At 41.4% G+C, this 16,932-nt stretch overlaps 2 protein-coding genes across 14 annotated transcripts in view; both read left to right on the top strand.

Moving 5' to 3' along the window:
• SSBP3 (single stranded DNA binding protein 3) overlaps positions 1-16,932 on the top strand; it is a 136,157-nt gene that overhangs the window by 103,306 nt on the left and 15,919 nt on the right. For 6 of the 12 annotated variants that reach the window (XM_050963516.1, XM_050963517.1, XM_050963519.1 and 3 more), the window contains 4 exons: positions 11,679-11,759; positions 12,454-12,513; positions 16,535-16,601; positions 16,700-16,776. In XM_050963516.1, the coding sequence (XP_050819473.1) occupies positions 11,679-11,759; positions 12,454-12,513; positions 16,535-16,601; positions 16,700-16,776 (285 nt within the window). The remainder of the gene's footprint in view (positions 1-11,678; positions 11,760-12,453; positions 12,514-16,534; positions 16,602-16,699; positions 16,777-16,932) is intronic. The other 6 variants (XM_050963518.1, XM_050963522.1, XM_050963523.1 and 3 more) reach the window with 2 other exon arrangements.
• The window catches only part of LOC127055950 (NADH-cytochrome b5 reductase-like), a 134,893-nt gene that overhangs the window by 54,197 nt on the left and 63,764 nt on the right, over positions 1-16,932 (top strand). The window lies entirely within an intron of this gene.

The raw sequence follows: 16,932 nt of genomic DNA on the forward strand, positions 1-16,932 counted from the left end.
TCAGATGGGGAAAAGAGTCTTTTTTTTTTTTTTTTTTTTTTTTTTTTTTTTTTTTTTTTTTTTTTCCTGGCAGGATCTCTCCTCCCGATGGTATTAATTTGGACCAGCGTAAAGAATTAATGTCCTGTTTTGTCCTTTGTTTCTTCACATTGCAACGTCATTGTCCTTTAAGCACCTTCTGCCATCTGTCTTTCTAAACAGTGTTGTCTGCCTTTGCATGCCCAGGCTGCCAGCTTGGGAACTTTCCAGAGGTCTGCATTTGGGTTCTTACAGGGAAACGGTGGGCTTTCCTTCCATTATTTATGCCAAAGGGTCATGTGCTCCTTTCATTTGAACTGGGTTGCAAGACTTCTCCCTGAAACTGTTGTTGTGACCTAGTCACAGTTGGACTGTAGGGGGTTGGAGGTGCTGGATATTCTAAAAGAGTGCTAAAAAGCTCTCATGAGAACGAGAGATGGAAATCTTTTGATAAGCTTGGTTGTGTTGGAGGGAATGTAAGCCTTTGAAATTCAAGTTAGCTAAGGGCCAGGAGTGTATAGGAGAAGATTGTTCTAGAAAGAATTCCCTGCACCCAGAAGAGTAGAGCTCATGAGACGTGAAATGTAGCCTGAGCGTTGGCAAAGAGGTGGTTTGCAGAGTGGTCTCTTCTGGCATTCAAAGGGTTGCAGGTTTAGACTCTTCTACCCTAGGTGCAGCAGTAAGTTGTAGAGCTCTTCAGACAGTAAGTACCTATTTCTTGTCACTAAATCCTTGTGTAGTGTGTGTGTGTGTGTGTGTGTATATATAATTTTTTTTTTAAAGAGCATTGTTGTAAAGACAGTCTCAGACAATGAGATTCTTACCTGTCAGTAAACTTAGTTTCTGCTTTGCTTTGCCAGTTCTGAGGGCCCCCTGCAGGTCACTTCATAGCTGGGTGACTGTTGGGGAGTGAGGATATGGAGAGGGAGATGAGGAGTTATTGAAAGTTTTTTCTTTTAGAACTACTTCCCCGCGCCCCATCCCCCCCCCCCAAAAAAAAAAAAAAAAAAGAAGAGCTCATGTGGACTAACTTATAGCTGCTGGAGTTTGATTTTGGGAAACAGAACAATTGGTTAAAAGAATAAGTATTGTTGAGTTAAGGAGATGCTTGAAGCTGTTGATGCCAGGAAGGAGTCTATTTAAGGTTTATACTAGGAGTGGTGGGATGAGATGTAGAGAGAAACTTAAACTGGCTCTCAGGATAAACTTTCAAAAGTACCATAGTGAGCTAGGAACCAAAGTTCACTTTTCAAAAATGACTTAGCAGTAGGTGAGAGAAAGTTGAAGTCATCAGGCCTAGCTTGCTATCCAGAGAACTAATGCCCTACTGTCGCACTCAAATCATACACGCATAATAGTCAGGAATACAGCCATTTAGCTGTAGAGTTTTAAAGTAGGGGAGAAATTATATCTACTCCTAGCACCATCTTAAATAATTCCTCTCCTCTAACATCTGAACCCAGATCTGTCTACCCAGTTGATCTACACATTTTCAGAAATGATTTAGGAGCCTTTGTCCCATTGAAAGTCAGGCACTTAAGGACTATTAATATTATTAAAATATTTTTCCATAACAGCATTATTATAAAAATGACACCCCAGCCGCTACAAAACTACAGCAGGTTTAAACATTTCTGAGCATGGTCAGCTTTACAGTTGGGAATGCAGCCTCTAACCCTCTGGCATAGTCTCCCAAGGGCAGTGAGGAAAGCTCTTATTATTTGAAACATTTGAAATCACTGCACAAAGCCCACAGTAAACGTAAGGGACTAGAGCAGGTAATCATGTCAGGAGGATGGACTTGGCCTATAGTTGGGCTCTTCCTTCTCTTAATTTTATGGTTCTGGTACATCACAGCTATGGGTGTTTGACAGTGTTCAAAAGCAGGATTGGTCCTGCCTGACTGCCACTTATCCTGAGCACAGAGAGTAACTAAGCTGTTCAGCAGTGTATGGGATACCAAATCCAAACTTGCAGGTAAGAGTCGTCATTTCAGATGCCCATAGATCAGCCATTTGGGTTTCCTAGTAATTGAGGTATGGCTTGCTAATTTTGTGCAGCTGCTGCCAAAGCCCTGTATCCTGAACCTGAGTACATGATGAATCATGCTGCTGCTGCAGGACAGGTTTTTTTAAAGTTTCCTGTTCGGACTGTAAAATGCGGTTGCATTCCTGCCTATTGCATATATGGCTTGAGTTAAAGTTGAGCATTAATCCTTTGGCCAGCGAGCCTGATGCTTTTAATATGCATCTCACCTACTGCTAATGTTGTCGTGATTAACTGTGGAGTTCTAAAGTAAGGGGAAATGATGGTATCTGCTATTATGGAAAATGCCTCTTTAATCTCTGCAGTGTTTTCTGATAGAATGGTTGAAGGTTCTTTGATACATTCCTGCACTTATTTTGAAGGATTCCAGAGTTTCTCTAATAAAGAATTTATTAGTGATTTGATTTTCCCAGTTGGTATCTTAAAATTTGACCTTTTAAAAAGAGGGCTAGGTTCTATTTTCTACCCAATCAAATATACAGTTTCAGACCTCTCTATAATGATGGTAAATTACATTTTGGGTGTCCTCTTTTATTTTGGAATATGTACCTAGAGAAACATCATTTAGAACGTGGGATACATTCCTTTAGCAAAGTATAAGTTGTAGATAGCTTGTTGTGTTGATATTTTACCTTGTTACATCATTCTTCATTATTCTGCCCACCCCCAGAGGTACTTAAAAATGTTTTTAAAAATAAAAAAAAACCCATTATCTGAAAGTATGCAGCTTATAAAACATGATCCATTTGTGCTAAATTACTCTTGAAACAAATTCACGCACACACAGCCCCTACCTGTGATCATTTGTGCAATTTTCTAGGTTTAATATTTTACAAAAAAAGGCCTGGTCTACACTGAGGGGGCGGAGTCAATGTAAGATTCGCAACTTCAGCTACGGGAATAGCGTAGCTGAAGTTGATGTATCTTATTTTGACTTACCTCCCATCCTTACGGCGCGGGATCGACAGCCATGGCTCCCCTGTTGACTCCGCTTCCACCACTCGCCCTGGTGGAGTTCCGGAGTCAACTGGAGCACATTTGGGGATTGATATATTCATCTAGACAAGACATGATAAATCAATCCCCAATAGATGGATCGCCACTCACCGATCTGGCAGGTAGGCTGGACATACCCCAGGTTGAGAAGTTGAGTTCATGTGGAAATAAGCTCATCAGCAACAGCAAAACACTTCTTCTGTTCTCTATTAGCATAGATTTGTCGCTAAAAAACATATTTCTCATAGTCTATCTCATTAAGTCCACTGTAATGAGCCGTGCTGACAGAAACACCTACAGGAACCTGTAATTGTCTTTCAGAAGTGTGTGAGAGTGTGCATTAACAGGTGTGTTGTAAACAAGACACGAGAAGTCATTCTTCCGCTTTACTCTGCGCTGGTTAGGCCTCAACTGGAGTATTGTGTCCAGTTCTGGGCACCGCATTTCAAGAAAGATGTGGAGAAATTGGAGAGGGTCCAGAGAAGAGCAACAAGAATGATTAAAGGTCTTGAGAACATGACCTATGAAGGAAGGCTGAAGGAATTGGGTTTGTTTAGTTTGGAAAAGAGAAGACTGAGAGGGGACATGATAGCAGTTTTCAGGTATCTAAAAGGGTGTCATCAGGAGGAGGGAGAAAACTTGTTCACCTTAGCTTCCAATGATAGAACAAGAAGCAATGGGCTTAAACTGCAGCAAGGGAGATTTAGGTTGGACATTAGGAAAAAGTTCCTAACTGTCAGGGTAGTTAAACACTGGAATAGATTGCCGAGGGAAGTTGTGGAATCTCCATCTCTGGAGATATTTAAGAGTAGGTTAGATAATGTCTATCAGGGATGGTCTAGACAGTATTTGGTCCTGCCATGAGGGCAGGGGACTGGACTCGATGACCTCTCGAGGTCCCTTCCGGTCCTAGAGTCTGAGTCTATGAGTCTATGAGATAAAACAACTTTTATCAAGCAATGAGTTAAACCTTTGTTTCCCAAAGTGTGGGCGGAGACTGGGACTGGTTGTTTCCTTAAGTCTCATCTTTCATTTAAGAAAAAAGTTTCTAGCTGTTACGGTTGTGAAGAAGACTTTCAAAATGTGAATCAAGCATGAGTGATGTAGGCTCAAGCAGATCTCTACAGAGAACTTGAAATGATGTCTGAGTTGCAGACTGTCCCATTCGTTTCATTGGGTGCTAAGTCAGATGCTGATGTGTCAAATGTCAACATACTTTGATGAGCAGTGAATAGTAATTATAGATTCATAGAATATCAGGGTTGGAAGGGACCTCAGGAGGTCATCTAGTCCCAACCCCCTGCTCAAAGCAGGACCGATTCCCAGACAGTTTTGCCCCAGATCCCTAAGTGGCCCCCTCTAGGATTGAACTCACAAGCTTGGGTTTAGCAGGCCAATGCTCAAACCACTGAGCTATTATGTAGAAAGAATAGGAATTATGTTCAGAACATCTACCCCAACCCATCTCAAAGTGGGGTTGACCCAAAGAACTAGCCAGAGTAGAGCTGCTGGGAGGGAAAATGGGTTTAACTTTTCTGAAAAGGGTCTCAGCTACTGGGCTAAACCATCTAAAAGAGATATTGAAATAATTACAAAGATCAGCTCTCACTTGCTCAGAAGCACTTGTTTTTTTTTCTCTTAATACGGAATGAAATCCCCAATAATTAGTCTTGTACCTGAACAAGCATTTTGAAAAAAAAACAGGATTTTTTGTGGGCGCATGGCACCATCCAGTTAGAGAAATTAGGTACTGTATGTTGAACATCCTGATAGAAGTGTTGGTTCCGCAATAGGAGACGATGAATTGGCTCCATAAAGAATTCCATGTTTCTGAACCATTGAGATCAGTCATATGAGTTCACTGATAGATTTATCACCAAAAGAACAATTGTCTTGGAGTTTTTTCTTTTTTTAAAAAAGAGGAAAATAAATATCCAACAGCCACACTTGGTTGAAATGCAGTTCTCCTCCGTTGTAGAACATCTGCAAATATTTAGAGAGAACATCCAGAGGTTCTGCCTCTTTTTTTTTTTTGAATAAGAGGTACGAAATGAATCTTAAGCTGTTCTGTAAAAGCTGGAAGGGATTGGGATGTGAGAGAGCAGAAGAAAATAGAATGGAAGGCTGCAGTTTAATTTGAGCACAATGGATTTAGTGGCCTCAGGGTAGCAGACAGGAAGTAGCTAACATTTTCAGATGCGTGTTGTTGTTGCTGTTTGAAAACATCGAGCTCCTCCCAGGCTGCATAACAAGAGCATGCAGCGTAAGTTGAAAGAGCATGCAGCGTTTGCTGAGATGTTTGCATAAACTGTACATCTGCAGTTACATTATCCAGAAGTAGCTGTCATGAGCGTTACTATTGAAGAATAATGCAGCCATGAGGATTTGATTTACTGCCGTGTGCTGTTTGCCAACAAAATGTTTCACAAAGTCTTGAATTTCCTGGGAGTATGTTACAATTTCTCGCGTGCTTGCAGCTTGCACAGGGCCATTACTGTCTGTCTGTCTATTGTGGAGCGGAGGGGGACGGAGGGAGGGAGAAGATTTGGAGTTTCTTAGAAAGGACTCAATTAACCGCTGCTGCTCTTTACGCTGAGCTGTATTTTGGCAAACTGAACTTTCTGGAGATTAAGCAACTTGTCCCATAAAAAAGGACTGTCTGTTTGGAAGTGTGCAGACAGATCCCATTCAGAGACCAGTTTTTCTTTGGAGGAATTCAGAGGAGATGTGCTGTTGTGAATTGCAATGACCTACTTGCTGATCAGACTTAAGAGCAGAGATGGATGGGATCTCTCCTGTTTAATTAACACCGGCAGTTAGGACAGAATCACTCTCTAATGCTCTTCTGTAATGTGAGCATGGGGGTGCATGGGGAAGGGTGACATGCTTCTCAGACAGCGTGTTTGCTTCGTGCAAGTGTCGCTTTTAACCTCTGCTGCTTTATCCCAGATGATTGTTTTCATGTAACACTTCACCAGGGAAAAAGCCAGTGCTAGTTGAGTGTGAGCTGAATATACCTTCACGCATCCATTCCATTAGGAATGGAAGGGTCAGAAGATGAAAGTCCCAAGCAATGGCCAATTCCAGATCAAGATAGATAGATAGATAGAGATAGATAGAGATAGAGAGAGAGAGAGATAGATAGATAGATAGAGATAGATAGATAGATAGATAGAGATAGATATATATGTTTTCAAATATCTGAGAGTTTAATCCCTTATCTAAGTGGGTTTTAAATGGTACCTGAAACTTCTCAAACACAACTGTAAGCAGTCTGTGCTCTCACCTAACGCCTTCTAAACCAGATGGTAACTAAGCTTGTTAGAAGGTAGAGAGTGTCTTAGGGGGGAAAGCAAGCACCCACTCCACATTTGATGCATTTCAGTGGCAAAACCCCAAGACGCACTTCAAATTCGAAGGCTGGGTGGGGCATTCATTCTCTGTCAAATTGCTGATGTTTTACTCTGAATCACTTATTCAGTGAAATAGATTTCCTTGTCTTAAAGCTTTAATCATAGCTCCAAAATTTCAATCTGCTTTACAACAATGCCCTAAATGTATCTTAACCATACCAATCTGCACACTGGTATATGGAAAACTGTTTTTTGGCAGAAGCTGATTCATGGCTGTATTGTGGGTGTTTAACTCTGCTGTGATGAAAGTGAAGCTTTATTTGTCAGGGCAATTTAATGACAGGTGTGTTTGAAACTCTTGCTGTGCGTTACTGTTCTCTGCACAGCTCCAGCAGTGCTGTTCTCCTATGCCACTTCTAGTCCTTCTCCACGCAGTCATTGAACCAATGCTGAAATATTCTTGCTGGAAACAGCTTCAACCACAGACAGGGAGTCGCTGATTCTATCGATCCAGTGTTCAGGCAGGACATTGACTAGTCCCCATTCTTCTCTGAGATTTCTCTTTTTGGAGGGATGCCACTGACCATTTGAGCATGTGTGTTAACTGGCTAGAATTTTCTTGCAAGTTGTTAGCTAAACATCGCTAGCTACCTTGATATATTTTTTTTCCAAAAGGAGATACTCACATTTTGGGGAAGCCACTGGATTTCCTGCAGCAGTTCCCTAATGATGCTTTTAGGAATAATGATATTTACTTTTTTATCCCTCTGATGCCGTGTATGATTAACAGTAGACCATTCTACTCTGAAACTGAAGTCCATTTAAGATAAAGGCAGAAGGCGTTACTGAGATGCATGGCAAAATGAGAAATCCATCTTTTAGCATTATTTTAAAAAGCGGCTTAAATGTAAACATTAATGACTTTCATTGGTCTCTCCCCGAACACAGAAGAAGCAGTACATCCTATTGGTAGGGAAAGCTGTTGTATGTTGTCATACTCTTCTTACTCTGTTCCCATCAGAGCAGCAGAATACCTGGTGTCAGAGATATTACTGCTAAGGCTCCCCTGCAGGTAGTGCCAGGTTTATATCTCCTTTTTCTTTCTGCAACAACCTGCCATACCCCAGAGACAGTGAAAACCTTGAAAGCCCCTAGATATGCAACCAACCCAAGTAACTCGTGTGTGAGACAATTAGGTTTACAAAGACACTTGCCATTTCCAGATTAAGCACCAATACAACGGAATCGTATCTGCTCAGTTTGGTAATTCTCCAGGGTGTGTCAGCTGGTGGGAGAAGGTGGTTTAGCAATACTGTTACTGAAGCTATATTGCTCTTGGGATAAGCCGTCTGCCTCTGCATGGGAACCCATAATTCTTGGGTATTCTGGCCAATCCAGCAGAGTGGTGACCATGCTGCTCTCACTTAACTGGATAGCTCCTGGGCTGACTGCAGCCTTCCCAGTCGCTTTGCCCCAGCAGACCTTTCACTTTCTGTCTGTCAAGTGATTCTCTCCCCCCCACCCCAGGAAACAAGGTTCCTGTTTGTTCTTTTCCCCTGGCAATTACCTCACCCCAGCTTGGCTTCTTGGAATGGAGAGAACCTTCATGGAAGCACTTTAATGAAGAGAAGTGCCCCACCCTTCCTGGCATGTTCGTGCAGGGTTCTTAATTTGGAGTGCAGGTGCTTCTGAGCACCAAAGGATTCCCTAAGCACTTACCACCCCATTGGCACACCACCAGGTCTGCACTGCCTCCTGCTGTGCTGGATGCTTCGAGGGGGGTTTCAGCAAGGCAGTCTTCACACTGGGCACTGGCCTGTATCTCCTTCAGTAACAGCCTTTCCTGCAAGCCAGCCCCCCCTCCCTGCTTTGCTGGCAGATGGGTTGCAACTCCCGTGGGGACAGCAGCAGAACACTGCCGGTCTGTTCCCCCTGCAGAGCCTGAATCCAGCCACAGAGCCTGCAGGCATGTTCCAGTAAGGGGCAGAGACTCCCTCACAGGGAGTCCAGCATCAAACTGTGTGTTCTTCCGGATAGAGCAAGCCCTGGTGTATTGTGGTTCCTTGATGCTTCCTGATCTCAGCTCCTGCTGCTTTCTTGGACTTACTGAGTTACATACAGAATCTGGCATCAGTGAGGCCTCAACACACAGTGCCTCTCCTTTTCCCCAGGAGTGATCTCAGGATCCCCTAAGAAGGCTTTTTGCACAAGGTCCAAGAGGTTGCATCCTGATATCTGTCACTATGTGTACCTGTAGCTACCAGTTGCCTCCTGGTTAGGTCACCCAGGGAACCAGAACCTTTTTAAGTGGTGCAACTGGCCCTTACTAATGTGCCTTTCAAACAGTCGTCCTTGGTGTCTGTTTCCTGACTCTCCAGATCGCCTTTCATCTGCCTTTCAGTTTGGTCAGAGGGTTAAGCAAGCAGGGTTCCTTTATTGTGTTTTTGTAGACCTGTAGTTACAACACTCTGGCTGGGCAGGTTTGCATGGCAGCTCTACTCTGTGCCTGGCTTAGAACACTGAACTCCCCCTAAAGCAGTCAGCGGGAAAAGGAACTATCAGTCATGAGCCTTTGTGCCACTTAGAAATGCACTTTCATTCTCAGGAAGCGGTCTGGGCAATCATTTCTGTCTGAACCATTCTCATCTGCGGAGGAAGGTGTAACGCCTTGCTCGTGTGGTTGGGCAGTTCATGAAAGCAGCTACGTTCTTTTGCTTTGCCACAGCAGTCAAACGATCCCATTCCCCAGATAGATGAATCAGCACACCAGGAAATACTATAAAGATTGGGGTTCATTCTGCCAGAGATGCAAGGTATTGGATGGAGAAACATCAGCCCTCTTAGCAGTCTTGTAAGTTTCTTCCCAAATTGTGACCAATTCCTTCTTTCCCAGAGCATTACAAAACTGAGTTGGTCTTTTCTCTTTGGATACAGTCTTTGGGCAACATGCCTGTCTCTCTGTTCTGTGTATGTTTCAGGATGAAGAGGGAGTGGTGTGTAATCTATAAATAGAGAGGGAAAATACTTCTTATGGGAAATGGCCGTTTTTGAGCTTAGAGCTACCTGAATGTACATCGTAAAGGATCTCTTTAATCTTGAGGCAGTTTTAACTAGCAAGGGTTTCTCTGCGGGGTCTTTTATTTGACCCACAATCACCTTTTCCTTTTATTGGTAGTGACTGACTGTTGTTTTTGTACTTACTCACTAAGCTCCAATTCTGCAATTTGCAGCATGTGGGTGGACTTCACAGGAGTTCTTCACAGGCTCAACAGTCCACCTGCATGTTGTCAATTGCAAGATCCAGGACCTAATTTACTTTCCCCATGTGGATGATGGGTGGTGGTCACACTGGCAGCTTCCCTTGAGGTCTGACTTCTGTCTAGCATAGTGGATCCATCACGGAAAAAAGGCAAAATTAGATTTATTTATCATTTTTGCATGTGACTGATTTCTCCTAGTGAGATCCACTACTCTGGACAGACCCCATTCCCTGTGCTTGTCTAGTTGGTATTCAGTAGATATTTGATTTATTATGGGATTTTCTCCTCTTTCAGTTCAGGGAGGGAATGTTAAAAAGCCCTGAAATGTCCCAGTGAAATAAACAAAATGATTGACATTCAAATTGCTATGATTCTAGCTTTGTCTTCTCTGCTTTGGAAGGATTTCTCTGGGGCAGGATGCCAGTTCTGCAAACATGCCAGCAGGGGGAAACATTCAGAGGGTTTTTTTTAAAGTTGTGGTGAGACACAGCGGGACGTTGCAACTCTGAGTTATGACTTATGCCCAGAATAATGAATCTAGGAGAGGCAAGAGAACTATTCTTGTCTTACTGTACTAGTTATAAATTACAAGGTAGGACTAGTTATGTATATCCTGTTAATGCAACAGAGATTAATTTATATGAGCATATAAACTAAACATGGAAGATTGACAGAGGGCGGTTCTGTTTTAATCTTCGTGGCTGTCTTTCTGTGTAACACTTAAAAAAAAAAATTCCTATTACTTATTTATGGTGCACTCAAGTTTCTGTAGTACAAGAGATTTGCAGGTGCAAATGTCCTGCCTTCATTAACTTCCCCTCCCTTTTTAATTTATGTGATTTCAATTTTCCTTCCCTGTACTGTTAATTAGGAGACCCCTCTAATCAGTACCATTATCACAGTGGTATTCATGTTTAGGAAAGCTGCTAAACAAATGCTTGCAAAATTGCTAAATGGCTAATTAATGTCTGTTAATTAAGAAAATTGCTCATGGTAACAAACCATGCCATTGCTGGCAGCAGCTAGAAGGCGAACACTTGTTGAAATTAGTAACGTGGCAGGTATAGAACATCTGCTGCTGTGCTTTTACTGAAGTGTGTGGCTGCTTCACATAACATACTTACAAGGCTTATTTGCTTTCTATACCAATTACAAGTTCTTGGACTTGACTTTTTGTTTGTTTGGTTTTTTTTTTGTTTTTTTTACATTAACATGCATCAATGTGTTCTTGCTCAGAGCTCACATTTTCCAAACAAACTTTCTTTTCATGCTTTAAAGGGGAAAAAAATTGGTGTTCTATCCAAAAATGTCAGAAACTGCTGTCTTGTGGTGTTAAAAGCTACATGAACTAATCTTTCTTTTTTCCCCCAGACATGTTTAGTATCACTTTACTCAAAAGAAACTTTACTTGCATCATTAGGTCATTCGTCTTGGGGAAGGATATTGGATCTTTAAGGGTAACAACACAGCCCTGCATGTAGAAATGGATTGGAGTTGTACCATCCATTTATTGGAGCTAAACCTAGGCTTCAGCTTCAAAAGTATCTGGCACAAACATGGGATGTGCTTCTAAACAAGATCTTTGCCTCTACATTATTGTTAATACCTTGTATTAACCATCGACCCACAAAGCAAAAGGAAGCCTTTTAAGGTGTCTTCTGCCTTTTAAGGTGTCTTCTACCTTCAGGAAGGTGTGGGAGAGTAGTGGAGAAGACCTTTTTTTTTTCTCTCCATATGCACACTTTCAAAGCGTATCCAAATGTATTTGTCATTGCAGACTGGTTGAATTCTGAACCATTTACTGTAACGTTGCTGGTGTGCTTTGACAGGTGTCCTATTTCTTTGCATATATCATTATTCGTTGTTCTTCAGTTATAAATGAATAGAAACTCAGCTAAAACAAGACTGGCTTCCCTACAAACAGATCCACCAATAAATCCTTTTTAGCTCTTTCTGCGCTTTCATGTGCTAATCTATAACCTCCTTCTACTGTCTGACCTCACAGGGACCACCTGGTTCTCAGCCCTCGCCACACGCACAGCCTCCACCTCACAATCCTAACAGCATGATGGGACCCCACAGTCAGGTAAAGACACTAGAAATATGTAGGGCACTGATAACGAGGCTTGCGTTCTGTTTTGCTCTTTAAGCTTGTTGGGTTTGATTGTTAGCTGATGTGAATCAGCAGAGCTCCTTTTGATCCTCATGGAGCTTCGCTGATTTACGCCAGCTGGGGATCTGATCCTCAAATTTATTCTTCCAGCATCATGCCAGCGCCAATATGAAATGTTTTGTTTCCTTTTGATTTTGTATGTTCAGTTGACAAAGGATTAGAAAGTCCATTCGTAAGTTTCAAATATACATAGCTATGATAGTGTGAGAACTTTGTTAGTTTGTTTGGTTTTTTTAAAATTACATTCATAGCACTGATGAATATATGGTTTCAGTGGTTGGCTTTTGGTTCCTGGTATTGGGGGTTTTTTGCTTCATTTACCAATTTTCTTTTTCACTTTGGTCAGGGTCTCCCATGCACTAATTTTAGCAGCCTTATATAGTACTCTCCAAGTATGTTAAACAATCTCGCCAACAAAAAAAATCTGTGACAAATACAAAAATGGAGTGTGAAGATCTGTTTTTACCAACTTATTTAAAAAAAAAAGAGAGATTTCTCCAGAAAACTGTGTAGATTGTAACCAGAGTCTGTATGGAATGTAGTAATTCTCTTTTATCTCCATGCTGTGAGTGCATCCTGTCATTAAACTAATTTCATGTAATTACAGCCTTTTATGTCACCACGATATGCAGGAGGTCCCCGGCCCCCCATCAGAATGGGAAACCAGGTATTGTATTTCCTTCATCTGTTACCTGAGTTAAGTTGGGGATTTTAAACTGAAATTTTTTTGGCAGTGGGGGAAAAACAGACTTCCGCAGAGCTGAAGGTTTCTTATATGCTTAGGTGACTTTGTGGTATCTATCATTCAAATAACATTAACTCACCGATTAACAAATTCCATCAAAATGTTTTTCTCCTCTTTTTTTCCATCAGGGGTTTGTAATGCATTGAATCTCAAGAAACCATTTGCTGGCAGAAATGCAATCACATAAATGTAGTAAATAGCAGGACCTGGCATAGGAAGTGTGTTCCCTCCACTGCCAACAGCTTCTTCGCTATCAAGAGAGCTTTCATGTAGTACGCAGTTCTGAGTTCTCCTTTATAATGGCACAACTTCATGGGAGACAGTCATGGAAAAACCAAGATTTCAGCTGATATAAACAAAGTTTTGCTGTGCAACTGATGATGGTTTACAACAAAGCTAGCATAAAAATGTAAATTTTCCCTGGAATCTTTAAAAATCAAAATGATGCATATAATCCTGCTGTTAGAGAACTGGTCCACCAAAACACTTAGATCAGCGGCAGGGTTAAATTTTAGTTGTTTATCCTCTTCCTTATGGCAGCTTTAAAGAAAATGGGGTTTTGTTCACACAGTTATACCAGGGAGGGAGAGGAATTATTTAAGCTCAGTACCAATGTGGACACAAGAACAAATGGATATAAACTGGCCATCAGGAAGTTTAGACTTGAAATTAGATGAAGGTCTCTAACCATCAGAGGAGTTAAGTTCTGGAATAGCCTTCCAAGGCAGCAGTTGGGGCAAAAGACATATTTGGCTTCAAGAATGAGCTTGATAAGTTTGTGGAGGGGATGGTATGATGGGATAGCCTAATTTTGGCAATTAATTGATCTTTGACTATTAGCGGTAAATATGGCCTGTGATGGGATGTTAGATGGGGTAGGATCTGAGTTACTACAGATTCTTTCCTGGGTGTCTGACTGGTGAATCTTGTGAAGTTTAGCTGATCAGGAAGGAATTTTCCTCCAGGGCAGATTGGCAGCGGCCCTGAGGTTTTTTTCACCTTCCTCTGCAGTGTGGGGCAAGGGTCCCTTGCTGGAGGATTCTCTGCACCTTGAATTCTTTAAGCCACGATTTGAGGACTTCAGTAGCTCAGACATAGGTTAGGGGTTTGATACAGGAGTGAGTGGGTGAGATTCTGTGGCCTGCATTGTGCAGGAGGTCAGTCTAGACGATCATAATGGTCCCTTCTGACCTTAGTCTGTGATTCTATGTGCAGAAGTTTTAAGATGTAATTTATCCTGTTGAAGCATATTCCAAGAATTTCACTAATTACTTTCCTTCAGTTTCTTTTTAGCAAAAGGTGTAGCACAAAGTGCTTCAGAAATAGTTACCTGCTTAGTTTCTATTCCAATAATATGTCACTTTACTGTTACAAAGACAGACATTTTAAAATAAACCTTCTAACTCTCTTGTTAGAGCGTTACGTTGTCTGTTAAAAAAGACAGTTTTATGAATATGATTTGGAAAACGCCACTTAATTTTTAATATTTTTCTATGACTCTTTTCCCCGCCAGTAGTAAGTGGCTCAGTCACCACAGCTAACTCACAAATAGTGCATAAGCATTCTTTCTGTTACATAAATTTAGGCATCTGTTTTTTCCTATATCTCTGTTTAGCTGTCTGATTGTAAGAAAAACTTGCGAAAAAGAAATCGGTCTTACAGCCAACAAGCTTATCAGTTTGAGTCAGTTACAAGAGACAGATTTGCTACCCAAAGTGTTGGGTTGGTAGAGATAAACATCAACTATCTTACCAAGTACTAAATAAGATGAAACTTCTTATAATGCATTGAAACCAGTATAAACTCGAACTCCAGCCTTTCCCTGTGCTGTGGGGAATCGTTAAAAATAAAAAAGCTTGTCCTGTTATCTCCTTTAAAAAAGATGGAGAGTGGACAGTGTGTGTTTCTGTTGGGGTTATAGGGAGTAAATGGGGAGGATTTAAGGAATGTCTACCCGGCTTTATACAACTCCTCCACCTTCTCCGAGTTCCCTTCCTCATTGGTGCTGGTGAAATCTCACAGCCCTGTAATGAGACCTGCATGTGGAAAATGATACTGATCAGGCAGCTCTGTGTAACTTGTTTTGGAGTGCTTTACAATGGAGGACCTCAGCCTGGTTAGGACCTTAATCATATACTCTCTGGTGCCTGGCACAGTGGGTTCAGGGAAGAGGACTGGAGTCAAGTGGCTCGGCAGATCTGTTTCACCTAAAGACGGAAGACTTGAGGATGAGATCAGCTGCTTGACACCTGCTTAGATTATTGATGTCCCACCAGTTGAGAGTGGCTACGCTACAGTTTTCTCACAGGCTCATACATAAGTGATTTTTCCTTAGCTAGAGGTTCTAGCTTCCAGCTAGAGATTCTAGCTTTCGGCAAGTGCAGGAGAACAGGAAAGTGAAACTGATTAGGAGCAGAAGTTAAACAGACAAGTCAATCTGTACTGTCCAGGCCTGGTAAAATATGGAAAGTCATTTTTTTAAAGTGCAGTTTACAGTGTCTCTTTAAATCAGGCTTGCAAGAAGTCCAACCTCTTTATGCTGAAATATGTACAGCACAAGGATGGTGCTGGACTGTATCTCTAAGTGCTATGGATTAGTCTTGTGCAAATTACATGTTGCAGAACACTATTTTGATTTTTTGTCTAATAGTGTCAAGGCGGAGCCGTGGTTCTTTTCAGTCTCAAGTTGCAATGACATACCGGAAACGTTTGTGACGTTGCAACTTCAGAATCTCGGCGTTCTATGATTTTGTTTTTATTCACTTGATAATTTAAGTTAATGAGGATAAAACTAATCAGACTTAACAAAAAACAAACAAACAAAAAAAACCCCACCCTGCTGCATTGAGAGACACTCACACAGCTTAGCTAGGTTACTGGATAGATCCAGAGATGCAAAAACATTACAACAGGGCCAAATAATCGTTACTGCCTCATTGCTTGTTTAGGTGAGAAACAAGTTAATAGCGATGTGAACCATACATGAAAAGTTCATTTATTATTTTCCTGCTTGTCTCCCAAAGCTGTAAATCTATAAAGATTTGGAATGAAAACCTTCCCTCTACTCATGGTATTGATGTGTGGCCTGGCGTGCCTAAACTGTCATCCTTCCTTATTGGAGAGTCTCTCAATTTTTACAGCATAATCTATTTCATGTTGGTATTCAAATAAAAGAAAAGCAACTATGTATCAAAATTGTTTAGTTTGCTTCCCCAAGGCATATGGTCTGTGTTTTCTCCTCCTTTATCTGCACTGAGCTGTACGTGGAAGTCCTCTTTTGAACTTTAAATAGATTTCTTGTCCAAGTGGAGTATGACTTTGAAAAAAGAAATACAGTGTTCGGGATACTACGAAATGAGAGGAAAATATACATTTTTAATACTCCTGAGGCCATCTTCGTAAGCTATTCACTAAGAACGTTTAAAATCCTCTTTGCAGATGAAATGTCTCTTCACTGGCAAATAAATAACTTTAATATATTTACATAGCATATTTGCCAAGTGTACACCTCGAAATTACATTGGCATCAGTATCATTTCATTGAAGTGCTTTGATCAGACATTCGCTGACTCCAACAACCGTGTCCCTGCCTTCTATTTACTTACAAGTAGAAGCTTGGAATCAGACCACTAATACAGTAGTGTGAAGGATTAGAAGAGAACTGGGCTTTTGTTTTCCTTTTTTAAGACTGTGAAACAAAGTAGGAAGGTTATGAACGCAAAGTTAGGAATTTGTAGAACATGTCATGGGAGATGGCATAACTTCCTCTGCTTGCACACAGCGCCTACCTGTACAAGTCCCTCATTTCCCAGAAAATAGACCATGTCACTTGAATTCTTCGTGTTTAAAGCCTTGAATTTAAACTACATATTTAGCTTACGTACCTGAAAGCTTGTTTTTCTTCTCTTCCCCCTCCCTTTTTATTCCCCCCCAATTTTTCTAGCCTCCAGGGGCTGTTCCTGGTACGCAGCCACTGCTGCCCAATTCAATGGACCCTACAAGACAACAAGGTAAACATGCGCAAGGATGCTGGAAGGTGTCTCACTGTTGGCTTTGGGCAAACACTATTACTCTGCTATAATGAATTCATTGGTTCTACTCCCAACAGGGCACCCTAACATGGGAGGACCAATGCAAAGGATGAATCCTCCACGAGGGATGGGCCCCATGGGTCCTGGTCCGCAGGTAAACTTAAGCAGCACATTCTCTCTCCTGTCCAGTGCCAAATAACATCTTACGACTTCATAAAGTTTATAAGCAAAACATCATCCAAACTATCTCTAGGGGTTTCAAGAGCTGGGAGTTCTTCCCACCTACTCCCCATTAGCACTAATGCATTTT

The sequence above is a fragment of the Gopherus flavomarginatus genome, chromosome 7 (genome assembly GCF_025201925.1).
Source record: "Gopherus flavomarginatus isolate rGopFla2 chromosome 7, rGopFla2.mat.asm, whole genome shotgun sequence".
NCBI lineage: Eukaryota > Metazoa > Chordata > Testudines > Testudinidae > Gopherus > Gopherus flavomarginatus.